Source organism: Myripristis murdjan, chromosome 8 (assembly GCF_902150065.1).
Source record: "Myripristis murdjan chromosome 8, fMyrMur1.1, whole genome shotgun sequence".
Lineage (NCBI taxonomy): Eukaryota > Metazoa > Chordata > Actinopteri > Holocentriformes > Holocentridae > Myripristis > Myripristis murdjan.
The window spans coordinates 2,887,038-2,906,596 of record NC_043987.1 but is presented as its reverse complement, the minus strand read 5'-3'; the positions used below and the strand labels follow the sequence as shown (position 1 = coordinate 2,906,596).

At 40.6% G+C, this 19,559-nt stretch overlaps 1 protein-coding gene across 1 annotated transcript in view; it reads left to right on the top strand.

Annotated features, from left to right (window-relative positions):
* The first annotated feature begins 326 nt into the window (after window positions 1-326).
* Window positions 327-19,559, top strand: part of septin12 (septin 12) — an 85,160-nt gene continuing 65,927 nt past the window's right edge. Inside the window, exon 1 of the mRNA XM_030058685.1 lies at window positions 327-608. Within this exon, the coding sequence (XP_029914545.1) occupies window positions 554-608 (55 nt within the window). The 5' untranslated portion in view covers window positions 327-553. The remainder of the gene's footprint in view (window positions 609-19,559) is intronic.

The window sequence follows — 19,559 nt, the reverse complement described above, 5'->3', positions numbered from 1 at the left end:
TGGTAAGATTTTGAGTTTTTGCAGTGCATAACATCTCCTAAAGCCGGCCTTCTTCAATTTCATGCATGCAGACACACATGACAGCTTATAAATGTGGATAAACTCTTCCACAAACAAAACCCTCCTCAGTGGATCTGATCTCTGCGAGCAAACCTCATTCGGTGTGAGTCTTTTAGCCAGAGGCGGCGAAGTCTGGAGAGAAAGCGAGAAAAAAAAGAGAAATTTTACTAAGAAATATTTCCAGGTGTTGCCTGCGGGCCCGCCCACCAGCCGTCCTCCCCTCCCCTCCCGTCCGGTGCGGGCTGCAGACAGAGGGGGCAGGGGCCCCGGTGGGCCAGGGGGCAGGGCCACCGCCACACCGACTCTGTGCGGCTCGAGTGGAAGGACACACACCGCCGAAAACACAGCTCGGCCGGATGCAGCGTTGAGCAGAGCCACCGGCTTCGACTGGGCGACTTTGACTGCTTCTCACAGGGAATACGACTTTTTTCTCCCGCACCTCTGAAGCAGTTTCTCTCGGCTGACTTGGAGCGACATCCACAGCAGAGCCAGGATGTCGGAGTTTTCCGTGAATGACCACCTCGAAGGGATATTATCAGATTTTGAAGGTATGTTGGCTGTAATATTAAGTTACTCCCTGTTCGATTTTTTTTCCAGATATTGGAACAAATGTGAAGCAGTAATTGAGCTCCACAGCTCCACAGAGCAGCGCCTGCATCCAAACAAGAGAGGAAAACTGTTATCTCCTGTCAGTGAAGTCCAGCTCAGCTTCATTCTGCTCAGAGGGAAATTGTTTTTGCCGCCTGCTGAATAAACCAAACATTCCAAACGACAACACAGATCAAAGGCAAACAACCCCCCACAGAAATTAAAATTAATCATATTTTCAGAAAAGTATTAGTTCTAGACACTTTTTTCTTACATCAGTTTGACTTAATTTATGAGTTCATATTCGATTTTTCGGTTTTAAAAAGTGGTGAAATCTATAATGCCAGCAAAAAGGAGGAAAAACTCAGTTGATAGCATTAATATACCTGCTGACCTTCCACTGCACTCCTGCTTCTCAAGCAATTCTTATCATTTGTAGCCAGCCAATTCAGGGAATAAAGTCATTATGAGGACACGTGTCATAATTTCTACATATGTGCGATTTTTTTGAGTCACGTGGCAAAAGGGGACTCAACAGGTAAGAAGCAGAGGAGAGAGAGAGAGAGAGAGAGAGAGAGAGAGAGAGAGAGAGAGAGAGAGAGAACCCTACCAACAGACAATAGTATCATTTAGAGGCAGTAAATTGAGGTTTCTGAATGACTGGGCTCGGCTTCAGGCTTTTGCCTCCCAGTTGTTCATAACTTGGCATTGTGCATGAAGCTGAAGCTCAAACAAACCACTGCACAACTCAATGAACTTACTGTTAAGTAACTCTTGGCTCACCTGGCCATTATTATTGAAATATGAGACTGTGTATTGTTTGGGATTTTGTGTATTGTAATATGGTGGTAAGGCATAAATGTTGTCTTCTTTTTGGTTTTAAAGGCTGCATCACAGTTAAGGCAGGCAGTTTTATTAGACTTTTCTGGCAGATCTGTTGTGTTCAAGACCCACTCTAAAAATGTGTTCAAATGCCTGTGTCCTGTGGAATGTTTTGTTTTTTACTTAAAAGATAGAATAAAAGCTTTGCATTTGTCTTCTTTCCCCCATGATTACCAGAAGACATTTTTTTTTAATCCAAAGTGCACCCAACCCCATAATCTGTAGGACACTAAGAAGCATTCCAGCTTGCTGTTTTCCATAGTTCCTCACTCAGTCTTGCCATGAAACTGTGTACAGTTGTAGTTCAGGGAATGATATGGTAAATAAATGAATAAATAATCACCGTGGTAAAAAAAAAATTGGTTTACAATTACTTTTACAGATGTTGTGATTCATGATTTTAGTAGGAATTCTTAATGCTTCATTATATTTTTCATGTTCACTGAAAAAGCTATGATGATGATGGTGTGATTTTTGCTGCGGTCTGTACCAGTTTCCTGGAAAATACAGTTTGTATGCACCATAAAACTTTATTTACAGCAATGTTTTTGCTGCACATTTTACCTTTATTGAAAAATTGAAGCTCATGCTATTTGAATGTTGGACTTGGCCATCTTGCAGTTTTGACAATATGTCTATGAATTGTTCTGGCATAGTTAATGAATTTTGTCAAGAATAACCCTATATTATTTTTACAGTATGATTAATCTCTTTGAATGCTTACTTTGTTTTGCTTTGGTTTGTAGTGGCAAAATTTATATGTGACTGGGTACCTATGTGCTCCATGGTCCTAAAAGATTTCACATTTATATGGAAAACATTATTAAATGGCTGCAACTACATGCATTTATTCCCATGGCAAATTCAAAGCTGCATCTGGCACATTTCACCCCAGTGCCAATTCAAATATGAAAACTTGAATGTTTAAGACACGACCATATGAGGTCTAGAACAAGTGCTTCTCCACTGTTGAAGCCCAGGAGTCTGCAGGTTTTCATCCAAACCAAAAACTATAGCAGTTGATTTCACCGACTATTTCAACTTCTCTCCAGTCAAACGTGTGCTAATCAGCTGCTGCAGTGTTTAGTTGGAATGAAAACCCACAAACTCTTAGGTCTCCATGGTCAGAACCACTGGAATGGAAACTCTTTGGTTGTGACAGCCTCCATAGATAATATAGGTGAAGATAGAAGAAGATATTGAAGAGAGGTAAATGAGGCAATCATGTTACAGGAGACCAAGGACGCCACAGATGGAAAGAAAAAATACTGAAGGGAAAAAATTAAGAAAACCTATTGTAGTTATTAATTTATCCAATGTGAAGAGAGTGAGGAGAGAGAGAAAGAATGGAAGGACAGGCCTTGTTTTTCCTCAGGGTGATCCATCATGTCCTGGGACCCTGAAGGGACAGTACAACAAAGGCTGCCCTCTCTCCTCTCATTCTCATTCTCTCTCTTTCCACATTCCCCTGTTTAGACAGGTGTTGATCTGCGGTGCTAAACAAATTAGCATAGCCTTCGGCCCGAGACCGCCACTGTTGCTGCATTTGTGCAACTGTGAGAAGTGTTTTGGTCACCTCAGAACATCATTACAAGATGGTGCGAGATCCAGTCACTAGCCTCGCCCTGTCATTTTGACAGGATAGTTTACGACTTCTTACACAGTATTGGAAGAGTAACAGGAGCCAGGTAATTATCCTCTTGGCTTCAGATGAACACAGCCAGCCCTGTTTCAGAAAAACTACAGGCTAGCCTATGCAAGTCTTTCACATTCACAGAACTAAGTTCTTCCACTTACCTTCAACTGTTCAGTTGTCTTATGTTACTGTGAGGTTTACGTTAAATTAGACTAAAACTGACTGTCCTTGCAAGTGCGAAATAGCACTGAAACAATAAGTTGATTAACTGATTAGTCAGTCATCAGAAAATCAATTATTAATCTATTAATTTTTATAGTAATTGTACCCCCTGGATGAAGTCTGATGGTTACTATGGAGTTACGGTCGCATCTGTAGACATTTTCTTGCGGACACTTCTTAAGCATCAATTACTAACTGATTCTTTCAATATTTAGTATTGAGGACAAGGTTTGTGGTTTACCCACAAAACATAGCAATTTTCGTTGCCATGCCAACAGTTTTGCCTGAATAGAGTGCAATTATGTGCTGAAAGCGGACATTGCTTGTGAACATGCTAGAGATCACAATTTTAGCAGAAACTCCGAAGTGTTCAAAATTTTGACAGAAACTATTTTGGTAAGAGCACCTAAACTCATCTGTGGGACACACAACGTGGTAGACAGCATTTGTACAGTCTAGTTTATCAAGTAAATATACCAGTTGCTAGTTACCATAGTTACCACTGCTCTAGGTCCACCTCTTTGATGCCCTAAATGATGCCCATCCTTATGGGTCAGGTTTTGCCTGACAGATGCTTGCTTCCCTCAGTGGGCCCCCTGAATGAGACATTAAGATAACTCGCTGTCTCCAATTATCCTCTCAAGGAGACACCAACTGCAGCTCATTCAGCTGTGCGGTCAGGGCCAAAAGCCCCTCTGGAGGCAAACGATAGTTAGATGTGACGGCTCTAAATTTGATTTGGTAACAGGGGAGCAATTGTTGATGTTGGGCTGGCCAGGGTGAAAGGTGGAACCTTGTGTCCAATGCCCACTTGTATTTGCTGGCCTTTTAATCAGATGTATATGAGCCAGCGTCTAAGGCATGTGATTTAGGAAACCCAACTGAAGAGGGTTGCTTTAGTGTCTTTTCACATATCAAGAGAAGCCTGGGCCCATGTTAGAACAAAGGACCAGTGTTGTACTTCATGCTGCTTTAAGTGTATGTGAGGGTACATACAAGGAACAGATCAGTGGATTCTTGCTAAATTGGAAAAGTATGAAAAGTATGAAGAATGCTTGATTAAAAAGTAGGTCACTTCCAATCTGGATTTATATCCAATCAAGGCATGAATGTTAATTGTTGTTCCACCATTCCCGTGATCAGTGATGCCCCAAAACGCCCTCTAGTACGATCATTTTCATCTTGGAACTTTATTCATCTTGAAACTCCCTTTTACACTTCCATTAACATGAATGGATGCTCCAAATGCAAATTGATAATGTTTTTTTTAATGGTCAGTTGTTGTTGTTGTTGTTTTACACCATTTCATGCTGCACATCATTAAAGTCAAACTTTTTTCTTTGAGTGGATTAAGGCAGTTATTTTTCAGAGTGTTAGCTGGGGGGAAGGCCCCTGCAATTGCAGGAGGCTAGCAGTTAGCATGTGGAGCATCCAGCCAGTATCCAGCACTCAGTAACAATGAAAGGAAGATAGCACCACTACTGTCCTACAGAACAGCTGGGGAAGAATTGACATCCTAATATATGATTCAATTCCTAGGCACTTGCCATATTTGTAATGAATGTAACTATTATGAGTCAGGACAGTCATTGTTTTGCTATGGAAATGGCAAACTGATTCTGTGCTCATTTAGGATATGTCCACCTTCAGTCTCATTTATTTGAATCAACACAGTAATGGGAGGGAGTGTAACCTCTGAGTCCCTGGTCTGAATCTCATCCAGGAAGAGACAGGAGCCCATGAGGGCCTTAGGGTAACATGGGAGATTAGAGGGAGGTCAGAAGGCTATGGGGGGCCCCGCCCACTCCTGTCACATCCTGGTACTGCGATCCAGCAGGGCGCAAACCCTGGAAAGATCAGAGAGCGTCCCATGACTTACTGACCCAGTGACCATACACACAAAAAAAATTGTTCGCATACAAATGCACGCATGGAAACACACACATACACCGCCAATTGTCTTTGGTCATAACAAGTGGTGGTCGATCAAAAACAAAGCACTGGGTCGCCCTCCAGCATTCCAGCCTGCTTTAATGCACTGGAGCACAACCACCCAGGACTTAGACCTGTGTGTGCATGTGTGTGTGCATTTTGTGTTGAAACTACAAATGTCTGAGCGATGTCACACACACAGAACAAAATCAAATTTATTTGCACTTGAGTAGGCTATAATATAGAGGACGCCCCATCCTCAATCTTTATAACAAGTGCCTCTCCACTAAATCATAAATTCACACACACACACACACAGTACTCAGTGTGGCCTGTTGCCAAGCCATTCTTCCATAATGCAGCAGAATTTGAAAAGACATTAGTTGAGGTCACCCGGTGCTCCAACTTGTCAAGGAGCCCTTAAGACATGATGACTTTCCTCTAATGAGCCAATAGGGTTAGAGAGATAAAACTATTACTCAGTGAAGGTCTGATGAGTCTGGCCTTAAAACATTAATTTTAGATGATAAGTTGAATTGAAGTGGAAAAAAAAATAAATGTTCTTGTTAATGTTGGCAGAAATTTCCTCTATTTCCATGGCCATGGAATACAATAGTGCCAAGGAAAACATCATAGACAGTTAAAATCATAATGTAATAATGTCATTACACAATGATATTGTGTAATGAAATCAAAACGTTCAAGCACAAGTGCAGACATCGTATAATGGTCAGTTCAGCAGATGGTCTGTAATGGAGGACAGGAAAAGGTTCAAGCCAGGATCCTTTCATCTGGGGTGTACTTTGGCGCTGAAACAAAATTGATTGGAGCTTGAGGTAGTTTTTAGATACTACAGTTACAAGCTTTCCAAAAAATAGTGCCACCTGAAGTTAATCATCATTTAAAATAAGGTACCTCCTCTCTGTAAAATTATTGTTTTTCCATTGTTGTTGCTTTTTTACATCCTGTATGAGCATCCCGCCAGTCTGTCCAACTTTTTTACGTGGCACAGTTACATACAATGTCAATGCAAAGACGCAAATAGACGCGAATATGCAGTACGCATCACAAATGACATGAAAATGTGAAATTCACATCATTTGCCTGAGTTGCAGTTGCAGTTGAAAAATTTGTGGCCATATTTGTGCGAGTCAGTGATGAAAATTCACTTTGCATTTAGCCTGAACACACTGTTAAAGGGATAGTTCAGTCCTCTCATGGTTACGCTGGATACTGCCTGAATGCTCCAAATGCTAACTGTTAGCCTCCTGCCATTGAGGTGGACTTCCCCCCAGCTAACACTCTTAAACCAAAGCATCATGAAAAGACTTCTGTGGTGTCTAAATGTCCTCCACTAACCTGTACTGGCCTTTATGCTGCTGACTAAAGTCTGTTTTTAAGGCAGTTGAAAAAATACTGGCTTTTAAAATTTTGGATGGACTGTTCCTTTAATAGACTTCAGTGTCTGTCTAATGTTTTTTTTTTTTTTTTTTTTTCAGGCAACAGGTGCTTATGATGCAAATAGTAGCTGGACATCTGAAACATAGTGATGTAAGCGCTAGTTTGTGTGTGTGTGTGTGTGTGTGTGTGTGTGTGTTTATGAGTTCTCAGGCACTGTGTTATTTGCTGCATTACGACATTGCAAACGGCTGCTTGGAATGTGTCTTCCAGATGTGCTTTCAGTAAGTGGAAGTGGTCTTCACGTGTATGGGTGTGTGTGTGTGTGTGTGTGTGTGTGTGTGTGTGTGTGGGTGTGTGTGTGTTTGCACATGGAGATGCACAGGTTCTCCTTGTCTATGCTGGGGTCGTCAGAGAGCTATACCTTTGAGGAATGTGCAGTGAGGTGGGAGGATGTACCTGGACAAGCCCAGACTCGGGCTCCCCTCCCTGCCTGTCCACAGGCCAGCCTGGGCCTCCAAACCCCCAGTCCATAGTGGTTTCTAAATCAGCTTTTGTCACTGGGTGATCCCAGTTTACTTAAGATGCAGAAGGAGGTTGGAACCCTTTCCTTGCCTTTTGCCACTTAATCTTTTTTTCAATGACCCAGTCACTAGCAACTCTAAATAGTTAGACTTTCACAGTTCCCGACTTTTCCATAGCAACAAATGTTCACTTTGCTACTCATGATCACTGATTGATACATCACAGTAGAGGATAAATCTATAAAGCTTTAAATCGATCCAGCATCACTGATCTGATGTCATTTTAACATATACTAAAACATATAGTTGTATTGTAATTCAGGAAAAAATCTTGTTGCAGATTTTCAGGTCTTTTTCAATTTTTGGTAACAATTCTATTAATCTTTTTTTTTTCTCTCTTTTGCTCATGGCCTGCTTTCAGTTTATAATTGTTGGTCCTTCAAATCAAATCAAATCAAATCAAATCAAATTAAATCAATCAAAATGCATCCACACAAAAATTATATCTATAGAATAAATACTACAGATTCCTGTCCAAGCGGGATGCATTGTAACAGCAGACACAGTTGTAATAATGTGCAAAAATTAACTATCGCCCAGTCAGAATGAGACAAAAAATAAAGTAGTAGGTGATGAGGCAGAGAATCTAACCAATTTTTTAATTTCCTGTGATTGTAGCATCAGCACTGTCACTGACTCTGCTCCTAAGCAGTGAAAGTGGCACAGCACAGCACTATGTTTTGATAGTAGAACATGCCATCACAGACAGGCAGTGGAGGAGGGTTTCCCTCCATCTTATAGTGTTTCTTCATAATTCACCAGATTTCACAGTCAAGTTTAGCTTCCCTCATATGCATGCACTGAAATATGCAATAAAGCCTGTCTCTTCAATACGGAGCTCTTTTTTGCATCCCAATTACAGAACGGTTCTTTAGAATATTCTGTACATTCCAGAATACTGTATCTCTATCTCTCCACCCATTGCTAGAGCAAGACATCCACTAAAATAAGACTTTTAGCACAAAAAAAAAAAAAACACAAAGAAAGTGGATTATGTCAGTATGAAAAACAAGAAGTCCAGGTACCCAGTTTTTGTTTAATTACAATTATTTCTGAAAGTACTGTCAGGTTGTGTCTCCCTGGGGAAAAGCTACAATGTGGAACATTCCTGCAGATGCTACCTGCCGGATCTACTTTCTGAGTCAAATAAGAAAATAACAAGAGAAGAGCTGTTTAATTTACTCAAAAACTGGGTACCATTATTTTGGGTGCTGTTTTGCTATGGAAGTCAATGGAGAGATAGAAATCCAGTATTGAGGATTAGCAACTAATGAGGAGGTTTCAGCACCATGTGGACTCAAATAACATCCAGAGAAGTAGACAACCCCTAATAGTTTTCCATCATAAACTTGCCATTATGCTGCTAGCTAGATGACTGCTTCATTGTTGTTCTTATTGCACTCTTTAGGGATTTTTAAAATAAGTGACAAACAGTGAAAATTGAAACATAATCCTCCCATTGGAGGATTATGGAAGCAGTCAACACCCGCTAACCTAGACTGTGAACTGGCTATAAATGACCTCTTGCTCCCAACTTGAGAAATTGCCTTTTGCAGCTCTAAAACGAAACCCCTTATGGAAGTGAGCACCAGCTCGAATGAGAATCCTTTTCTCATCTCTCTGACCTTTTTAGGATGTTTGGACTTTGTAAGGGTACATACACACAAACACACACAGAGCATCTACTTCTACTCCAAGGCAATGTGATCCCGAGCCGCCCAGCTGGAGGCCAGTTGTTCCCTGTTTTCCTTCCTCTGGAGCTCTGACCTGCTGCCAGATTTGTAACAACTGCAGCTCTTCACTTCCCACTGTCAGGCTCTGCGGGACGACAGCAGATAGAAAAGCAGGGTGGGCGCTGACCGTGTACTGGCAGTGTGGCGGGTCAAATTACAGCTGCTAGACTGTACCAGCACAGAGATGTTTCATGCATTAAGAGCCAATTGTTTTCAGCTTTAATGGCCTTCCTTTAGGTTACAGGAATTACTGGCATCGTCAAAAACAAATAACCAATACATAAATCAACAAACAGCAGTACATTTATTCAGTGATGTTGAGTAAGACGATTGGATCAAAACACTTTAAAAAACAGCTGCTATCACTATGTTCGGGAAGCGCCACGAGGCATCAAAGACATAAGGTCCCGACTCAGGAACATTACAGCTTATTAAAACCTCCAGTGGAAATCATTACAATTGAATTCTTCAGTCATTCTCATTGGTTAAATGACAAAACAGGAAAAATCCAAAACGTAGAAGTTATAGAAGTAGGGGAGAGTGGGGTAAGTAGTGCCAGTTTTTACTTAAAGTGCCTTTAGAGCAAGGGGATTACAGTAATGCCTCCAACTAAAATATGCACATATAGGTTAGGATGTTGTGCATATATATAGCTTTAAAAAAAAAGTGGTTTTGTGGCACAACTTGCCCCCGGTGTGGGGTAAATTGTGCCATTAGAGAGAATACACTGTGGTAAATTGTGCCATTGATAATTGAAGTAAAACAGATTATTTTAATCTCACAAATGATAATGCTATATAAAAGCAAAACAAATTCAATACAAAAATATTTATTTAACATTTATTTATTATTTTAACAAGATCACAGGCCACTTTTCTATAACAAGGCCTAGCGCCACATGAACACATACCCAGAACAAAATAAAAATTCCAAAATGAGCACCTGCAAATCATCTTCATCTGAATCTGAATAGTTTTAGTGATCAAAAGTAAGAAGACAATGTACAATAACAATAAAATACAATAAAGTAATAAAGCCAGTGGCACAACTTACCCCAGGCCCACCATTTTGAAAAAAATGTATCCCCCAGCTGTTTTGAGCTAACATCATGCTAACTGTATAGACTCATGGTGTAGCTTACTAAAGTACTAAAACCTGTGTGAACTGTTTTCAAAGTTTTCTATAATTGTTCAAACACAGCAATCAAAAAACCTTGATCATAGAAATTTTACTTTGGAGGGCAAAAAAATGTTTTTTGAACTTAAATGTGCTTACCTCTCAAGCCATGTGTCTCCCTTCTTTGCAGGATGAGCGAAATGGATGCCTCTTCAAAAATATGTGGTCACATGACCAACTTCTTCTATGGTTTTCTAGATAACAGGGGTGGCACTACTTGCCCCTTGGCACAAATTACCCCACTCTCCCCTATAGAAATGAAATGCCCTAAAGGTCATCATTCAGATTGTTGTTGGTAAAAAGAAACATTTACAGATGAGACTGGACATGAAAAACCTTTGTTCAAACCTCTAATTGCTCGATTGGGCAGTCAGTCACATAGGTATAACTAAAAAATAAATAAATAAATAAAACGAAAATAAAATTTAGAAAAAAACCCAAAACAGGAAATTCACTAAATTGCTCTTCACACAAGTACTGATGTCACAGCATGCTGCACAAATCAGATTTCCAAGATTGTGCGTTTTTTTTTTTTTTTGTTTGTTTGTTTTTTTTTTTCCTAATTTGCAAACCCTTTGACAAGAAATGTCCACTTTCCACAAGAACACGCACTTCCAGCCTCTTGGAATCCGCACACTGTGACTGGTTTGGAGAAGGCGTCTGACGTGATTTGATGTTTCCATCGGCCCGTTTCAGAGATAAACGACTTATCAGTGTCTTCACTTTGAAGTCTTTTGTCAATTGTAGGACCAGAAATCAGATTAAGAGCGTCACACAAGATTCAACCCCTGCTGATGTTTATCTCATGGAATTTCATTACCACGTCAGCGCTGGACAAAATGAACCCAAATGGGTGAAGCCCCAAGCTGGTGAATGTCAACAAGGCTGTGTTTTCAGGAAGCATGTGGTCATCACACACTCTCAACACACACGCAGACACTCTTCCTTGCACGCTGACATGCCTTTGCTGTAGAAGAATGTCTCTCACACACGAACGCACACACTTGCCCCACCAACTTGGAAAAATTTCTTTCATTGAGAATGGTGGTACTTGTGTGTGTACGTTTGTGGGTGGTTGGGTTTATAGTGGGCTGTGTGCGTGTGCAGAAGTGTGTGTGTGTCTATTGGTATTTGTGTGTGTCTGTGTGTGTGTTTGTGTGAGAGAGAGAGGGAGAGAGAGAGAGAGAGTGTTTGTCCCTCTTTATCAGATTCAGGAGGCATTGTGTAAGAGGAGAGGATTAGGGTCTGCACAACTGTGAGAACAAGAGGGAGTGGAGCCAAACACACACACACACACACACACACAGGTAGAGCTGAGTGGAGACGGCACACACCACTGCCACCATAATTATTTCCCCAGTGTTTGGTGTTTGACAGGGTTCCAGCAATTACCTGATACCGGCCTCCTTATCTCTTGTATGGAGGGCAGGTTCGCACTTGTAGCCCCAGCTAGCCCAGTCTAGCGCCCCCCACCCTCTTTGCCACCCGCCTCCCATACATACACTCACTCACTCACACACACACACACACACACACACCCCTCCCCCTCCCCAGCCCGCCTGGGGCCTCACAAGGCCACAAGTCTTTCGCCTGCCCTGCAAGCAGCTGAAACAAGCCAGCAGTATTAAAGATGCAATAAGTGAATAACTGGATGTGGTTGTTGATCAGTACCAGTGACTCAGTGCTGCTACAGGCAACACACTAAAAAGCCTCAGTCTCAGCCCAAGAATAGCAAATGAAAAAGCAGGTTTTGACTACTACTTAGCTGTGTACTACACAGCTTTGTAAAATGCTCAAGCCCAGAGGCTGGTCAATGATGGCATTCTGCACACTGATATTTCTGAACAATGATCGATATTTTAAACCCCTCATGAAATGGCCTCACATGATTTCTACTTCCTTTAAAGCAGAGTATCTTAAATAGTGACATCATCCTACACTAGTGAGTCTAAATTAAAATTTAAACCAAAAAAAAAAAAGTCACAAATCTTTAAACATCCTCTCTCGTCCAGCTAACCCTTCAAATCAAAGTGTTTCTCTTCCAAACTGAGTCCCACTGACTACGTCTACATGCACACCGTATTCCGGTTCGGGTCAATATTCCGGTTAAGGTAACTGCGCTGTGGCAACTGGAATATTCCATTTACATGTTACCTGGCATGTTCTCGTGTTTCGGCGTATTCCACTCTCTAATGTAATGCGACAGTCAGGTTCAGCCGCGGGGGGCAGCAGTACGCGTGTAGGCGTCTGGTCTGCCGGAAATACAGAAGAAGAAGAAGCTGTCGCTATTTCGATGTTTTCTCCCATTGATATACTCCATGATATTAAAATCTTTCATTAGCTGAAGGCAGGCTGCAGTCTCCTCCTCACTCCAAAAATGCTGACTCTCGCTGCTGTTCGCCAGGTCGTTCTCCCCGCTTGCAGTAACCATAGCAACAAAGACGCCCCATGATTCATTGTGAGTCGAGCATGTGCAGACGCGAATGAATATTCCGGTTCGGGGCATTTTCCGACTAAGGTGTTTACATGGCACAATATTCCAGTTGGAACAGGCATATGCCAGGGGTCTTACTCGGAATTCTCTCCAACCGGAATATGACCTTAATCTGGTTCGGTGCATGTTTACATGACACGTGCGCAACCGGAATATTGCGAATATTCCGGTTAAAACAGGAATATGGTGTGCATGTAAACGTACTAACTGGTTTACACTGGTGAATGATTCTTCCCTGCTCTGTATCCCACCCAAACATCCTCTTTCAACAAGAAATGTATCAAATGGACAGTAAGAGTCCATTTCATAGGATCTTTAAATAACTGACTGCTGCTATGGATGATCACTTTATTATGTCACTCTGCACAGAAAGTCCGTTGCTGCCATTCATAAAGCTACTTAACAGTGATATCCTCTAGAGCTGAAAAGTCAATACAGTATGGACATTAGTTCAATTCATAATGTAACATAAACATTATACGGACAAAAAATACATTATTGTAACATAGACTATAACCTGGAGTAAGCTAATGTAACTGAAATGTTATTGATGTGTCTAGCCATGGATGACAGTAGATGCTGTGGACCATGATTCAATGGTTTCTCAAAGCAAAATTAAAGAGTGCTGGGTTGTATAGTTATCTGGTCATTATAAGTTCACCTGGTGGTGAAATATCCTCAATAGTTGCTCTCTTGGGTAGGTAATCCAGAATACTGTATTTGTGTCTCTCTTCACTTCTATAGTGCAGCAAAACAACTCTCAAAATATTACTTTTAGCACATAAACAAACACAAATAAAGCCAATTATGCTAATATAAAAAAATAACAAGTCCCGGTACCCATTTTTTTTCATGTAATTATGATTATTTGTGAGAGTAATATCAGGTTGTTTCTTCCTGGCACAAGTCTACTGTATGTGAAAGTTTCCTGCAGACTCTACCCGCCGGATCTACTTTCCAATTCAAAAAGGAAAATAACAAGGAAAGAGCTGTTTAAGTTCCTCAGAAATAGGTACTGGGACTTGTTGCTGTTTGTATTGGCATAATCTCCTTTGTTTGTGTTTGTTTATTTCACCACCTTGTGGGCTTAAAGGCTAATGAAGTCATTTCAAAATTTTGTCAAATTAAGTACTTTCATAAGTAGCCATGTAATAAGTGAGATATTTGCTGGTATTTTCACTGTCCCTTGCCAATTCCATTTCCACCAGACATTTCTATTGGATCTCTGCACTTATTATCTATCTTTCTCCTTACACTTGGGAAAATGTGACTCTCTGTAAAAAATACAGATATTTGCTTGACAGTATGTGTTGGTATTTGGTTGACTACAGTATGTCTGCCTGTGGAGCCTAGGGCCACACTTTTCAGTGAGCTCTGATCATAATCAGCTGACAGACAGACAGTGATTGGCCAACAGCTTTTCACACTGTTTTTGACAGGTTGCTTATCAAATTCATCATTATTCTCAGCTAGTATTTGACAGTGAGGAAATGTATACAGTATATTCTGGTGTGTTATGAGTACACAAAGACTCAAACCTATGATGTTGAGAGTGCAAACTCTCAGCACACAGGCGCATTGCTCAAGCAGCTTGGGTGCCGCCTTCACTAGAGCGAACACTCAAAACTGAATGAATACTGTGTGTTTCAGCCACTCAGAGGCCACTGGTGTGGTCATACAACGCACAGGCTGTTTGGCTCTTAATGACATGAGAGCAGCCCTGTAATTGCACCGTAGCTCTTGGAGCCATGCAGGATGGATGCACTGTAGTCACACACACAAACACACACACATACATACATATACTTTAACTTATTAAGCCTGAATATGTGCCCTTGTGTGTGTTTCAGAACTTCTCCTGCTTCTGTAAGCTGTTTTCTGTTCAGGACAGGATGTGTACCTTCACTGACTTCACACTCCAAAGCCCAAGAGCCCAGGGACAGGCTCAACAAAGTTCCCTTGATTACTTTTTAAAAATATGTCACAATCTCACATTGGGCTATGAGGATGCAATTGCTTTTGTTGTAAAGCCTCAATTTGTGTATAAAAATAAATAAAGACAACACCCACCATAACCACCACCAACCCTTAAAAGATAATGCATACAAAATGATGTAAAAATATGTGTAAAAATTATATTTGCAAAAAATCATGAATCTGTGCATTTTGACAATGAATAAATAAATGAAAATTAAAAAGTAGCATCTTCATGGTCCACAGTAGCAATGTTTCATTTGCTTCAGAAGGTTAAATGGAAAAAAAAAAAAAAAAAAAAAAAAAAAACTCCTGCTTGGCTCATGGGCTTCAGAGACTTAAGAACTTGACTCTGGCCCACAAACCCACAAAGAATCCTGAAGCTCACTACATACCTTACTCAGACCATGTTTACAAGGATATGTTTCTAATGAATTTTTGAAAAATGCTTTCTTTCTCTGTGCTTGGAAAAAAATATCCCAGTGGGTGTGTATTCTTCGAACCTCACAGATCAAACAAACCAAATAATCCAATTCCTAACACTCAGGCCTAATGCAGTTATTGCAGTGCAACAGAACAATGCGGTAATTCCCAACAGAACAGTGCTACCATGCATTGACCCAGTGTGCAGACATTACAAACACATTTTATTGATGTGTTCATGTACTTTGCAAAACTGTTCTGATTTTTAAAATATTTTGCAAGTCTTTCAGGTCACATGCTGTCCTTTCGTTTTTCTTTTTCATTTAAATACCCCTCCCCACACACACAGAGGCTAGCCGTGATAGGCAGGAAGGTGATACTATCTGCAGTGCTGTAGGTGATGCCCTGATAAAGTGGAGCTGATAATAACACTGTTTACACAGCCAAAAGCCACCCGCTGTGGAAAATACCAGCTCACATAGTTTCCCTAGTACCACAAACCAGTACCTAACATCATGATTTAAAAAAAAAAGATACAGGGAAAATGAATTGATTTTTTTTTTTTTTTAAACCCAGTTTAGATAGGACTGTTTGCACTTGCTGAGAGATGAGAACATTCTAACAAACTTTCTCTTTCTGGCCAAATCAATTTGATAAACAGTAACCAAGTTATAGGCTAATTAATATGAAACGGGCCTGACATAGACGGCTTTGAGGTGATGTAACACACCCGCTGGTGCTGTATCGGATGTCCTCAGCGTTCGGGCTACAATGACTGTGAACAGCTGCTTGTGTCTCCAGAGAGCCTAAAGAACTTCTGTGAAACTTTTCTGTTCCTGTTACACTGATATGTTTTGCAAATGATGTGGTTGTATTGAAATGCAATGCTGTTTGCATTTCAGCGTTGCATTTTCAGCATCTCATTCATTCTGATGTGCTTCACTGTCGTTAAATGTTGTTTATGGCTAATTCGTTATTTTGCCATTGATACACCTGATCAGTTTTGTGTGTTGTTTTATAAGGTTGAGTATCTGTACCATCATGTGTGTCTGCATCTTGTATCTGGTCAGCTAACATTAATCAAACTATCCAGCTCTGAATTAGCTAATTTACTTTGCTGTTAACACACCTGATTTGCATAACTAACATATACTAGGGTTAGTTGTGGATAGTGTGTCACTTGTTAACATTAAAGGACCGTACCAGTGATTTTGCATGCTTAGCCTAATATTTACAAAATCTGTTAGTCTTTTCCCAAAGCAGGTCGTCATATTTTAGAACTCTGTTATCATGATTCATCCCTTTTCTCCAGCCTCTGGTTTCCATTCATTCCACTACGATATGAAAATGAACTTTCAGAGACTTCAAACTTTCTTCACACCAGTATCCATCACTGTAATAAAGTCGTCCACATTAGGTTTCCTAAAAGCAGCAGCACTGCTGTGTTTTGATGACTTGAAATTGGCGGAATGAAACACTCCCTCTGCCAGGAAATAGTCCATGGGGAAACACTGGCTTTCCACAGTCAGTTATCAGTTCTGTGGTTTATATTATGGTGTGTTCAGACCAAACGCGAAGTGAATTTTCATGTCGCTGACTTGCATGAATATAGTTGCAAATTTTTTGTGAATTTCGAATTTTCACATCATTTTCGACGCGGAAATTCACATCATTTGTGTAGTGTAGCCCAGCACAAATTCATGTGTATTTGCATCTTTGCATTGACTTTGTATGTAATTGCACCATGTGAAAAACTCCATAGAAGCAGAACATTATAAGGTGGCTATTTCAACCAAAAATTCAAATTTGAAAATTGAAGGATTTTGATATATCTTGGGATATCTATAGTTCCCTGCATGATTTGCAGAATAGTTAGTTGCAGCGTAAAATGTGGGTAAATTGCAGTAAATTGACCAAACATCCAAATTATTGACATTTAGTAGAATTGCTAGGGCCATGTTCACAAAGATGATTTTTATTTATTTATTTTTGGAAAATGTCACAGCAAAATTCCAGATAAGTAGCTCGAATTATACTTGACGTGAGATGATAAAATTTATATTAAGGCACCAGTGAAAACTGTTTTGAACTGATCAGAGAGATGTCCCGATTTCACAAAAGGATGCTGGTAGCACACTGACACAGTAGCTTTTTATTGTTGGTGCAATAATCTCAGCAACTTTTTCAGTAATAGAGGGGAAAAAATGAGGCTCAACCAATAGACATAGATTCATAAAAATCCATACAATAAAACAAAATTATACTGATGTACTTGCAATAGTGTTCATTTTGCCAAACCCCAACCACAGAAGATTAAAATTCAGTTTCCTGTGTGAACCACCCCCTCCCAGCACACACACACACACACATTACACACACATTACACACACATTACACACGCAAACACACATACTCTGGTCCTGCCCCCTCATCCCCTGTTGTCTTCCACTGAAAAGGACCTTGGGTCGTGTTGCAGTCGTCCATCTGTAACCCAACACGCCTGTGGATGCCCCAACTCCAGCTCAGACCTCAATCCACCCTTTGTGTTTGCAGCAGGAAGGAACAGTGTGAGTGTGTGTGTGTGTGTGTGTGTGTGTGTGTGTGTGTGTGTGTGTGTGTCTGTGTGTCTGTGTGTCTGTGTGTGTGTGTCTGTGTGTGTGTGTGTGTGTGTGTGTGTGTTGGAAAAAAAGGCAGGGGACACTGTTCCCAAACAAAGGCAAAAGCTGTCAGTGACCAAGATTATTCAGAGCTGAGAGAGATGAAATTTTGTGAGCAGAGACACATACACAGTGCACATACACAGTGCACATACATGCATGTGTACATACACTGTAGTTAATACTGTGTCTAATATGTGCTCAGTTGCTTTTCACGTTGTGTAGCTAGATCTACCCAATACAAATTGTTAATGTGATAGATGTTGGTTATTTTGTGCTCTTGTATATAGGGATGTAACAATATATCGTGTCATGATACTTGGCAGTGTAAAAAAGTGGTGATGAGTATTGTCAGTCACCCTCTGCTCATGGGATAAAAATGCTGTAAAAAGTGTCAGAGGCTGATATAATCTGTCAGTAAGTGGGGGTTAAAATAGGTTACTTAAATAGTCTGATGTATAACTGTTCTCATGTAACTGACTCAGCTTTTAAGTTTTACAGTATTCACTGTGAGCTTGACTTGACTGATAGAAACACTGGTCTGTAATAAAAACTATTATTGATCTATGACAAAGTAATATAGATCAGTTATTAAAAATGAAAAAAAAACACTACATTTCGGACAGCAGGGCGTCCAGTGTACAGCCAAACACTGGATAAGACTACAAAACGATTAAGCCTGTAGACCTGCAGATTGAGGATGTCCTGTCCTCATGATTTTGCATTGTTTATGTGATTTAAGATATCACTCGTGAAAGCCAACACCGAATGTATCCATGTTCTCCTCCTCCCATTTAACAAAACTAAACTGATGATCTCTTCACAACTCATTCACAACTCTGCTGTGAGTTTCCATCAGCCCACAAATGGCTACAGTGTGTGCCAGTAGGCAAATTTGCAACAGCTCGTAACAAATTTGGCCTATGCTGCTTGTGGCACTTTTACAGTTATCATTTTTTGAACCAAAGTGCTGAAAGTGGGGTGTTTTTACATCAGGGTTTATAGAGCTTGTCTGCTGTCCAGCCTCAAGAAATTGCCATTTTTGGCACTTCTGCCTTGGCTTCACTTTCCAGCCTGGGAGGTTGCCACCTGTCAAAAACAGCACATTAATTAAACATCTCAGTTTAATTCCGCTGCAATGCCAAGTAGCACGTCTAGAGACCCAGTCAGCTGTTCACAACCACTGTTACTTAAGGGTTTTTCGACTTCCAGTATGGCTGCTAGAGGCTATGTTACATCACCTATAAGGCCCTCATTGAAAGGGCATTAGTAGGGTGAAAGTGTTAAACTGTGAGATGCTGCGATCCATTCGGTGATGTTGCTGCAAAGCATAATGGGACCACAAACCTCTTTGGAATTTAGACTGAAAGCAGTGTTTGCAGGTATGTGTGTGTTGTGTTTAGGGGAAAGACATTTAGCTGTCATGGTGTTCTGATTTGCAAGGAAAATACTCTTGAGATGATTGCAGCTTTTCAACACTCCCGACCAGACCACCTAGGAACACAAAGACATATACACATACACACACTCGCACACATGCACAAGGTGAAGGTGTGCATACAATATCCAAGCAAGCAGCCCTTGTGAACAGACAAGCACACATACATGGACTCAGCTACTCCATGTATGTTGGAATGAACACGCCCTGGGGTTTTACACTGATGTTATGACAGCCCCAAAGAAAGAGCAAAGATTAATCTGTGTAATGAATTTTCAGACCATGCCACTAAAGGGTCCACTGCACAACAGGAATCAAGAACTAGCCCAGTTGGAAGCAAACATGAACTTACATAAAAGATT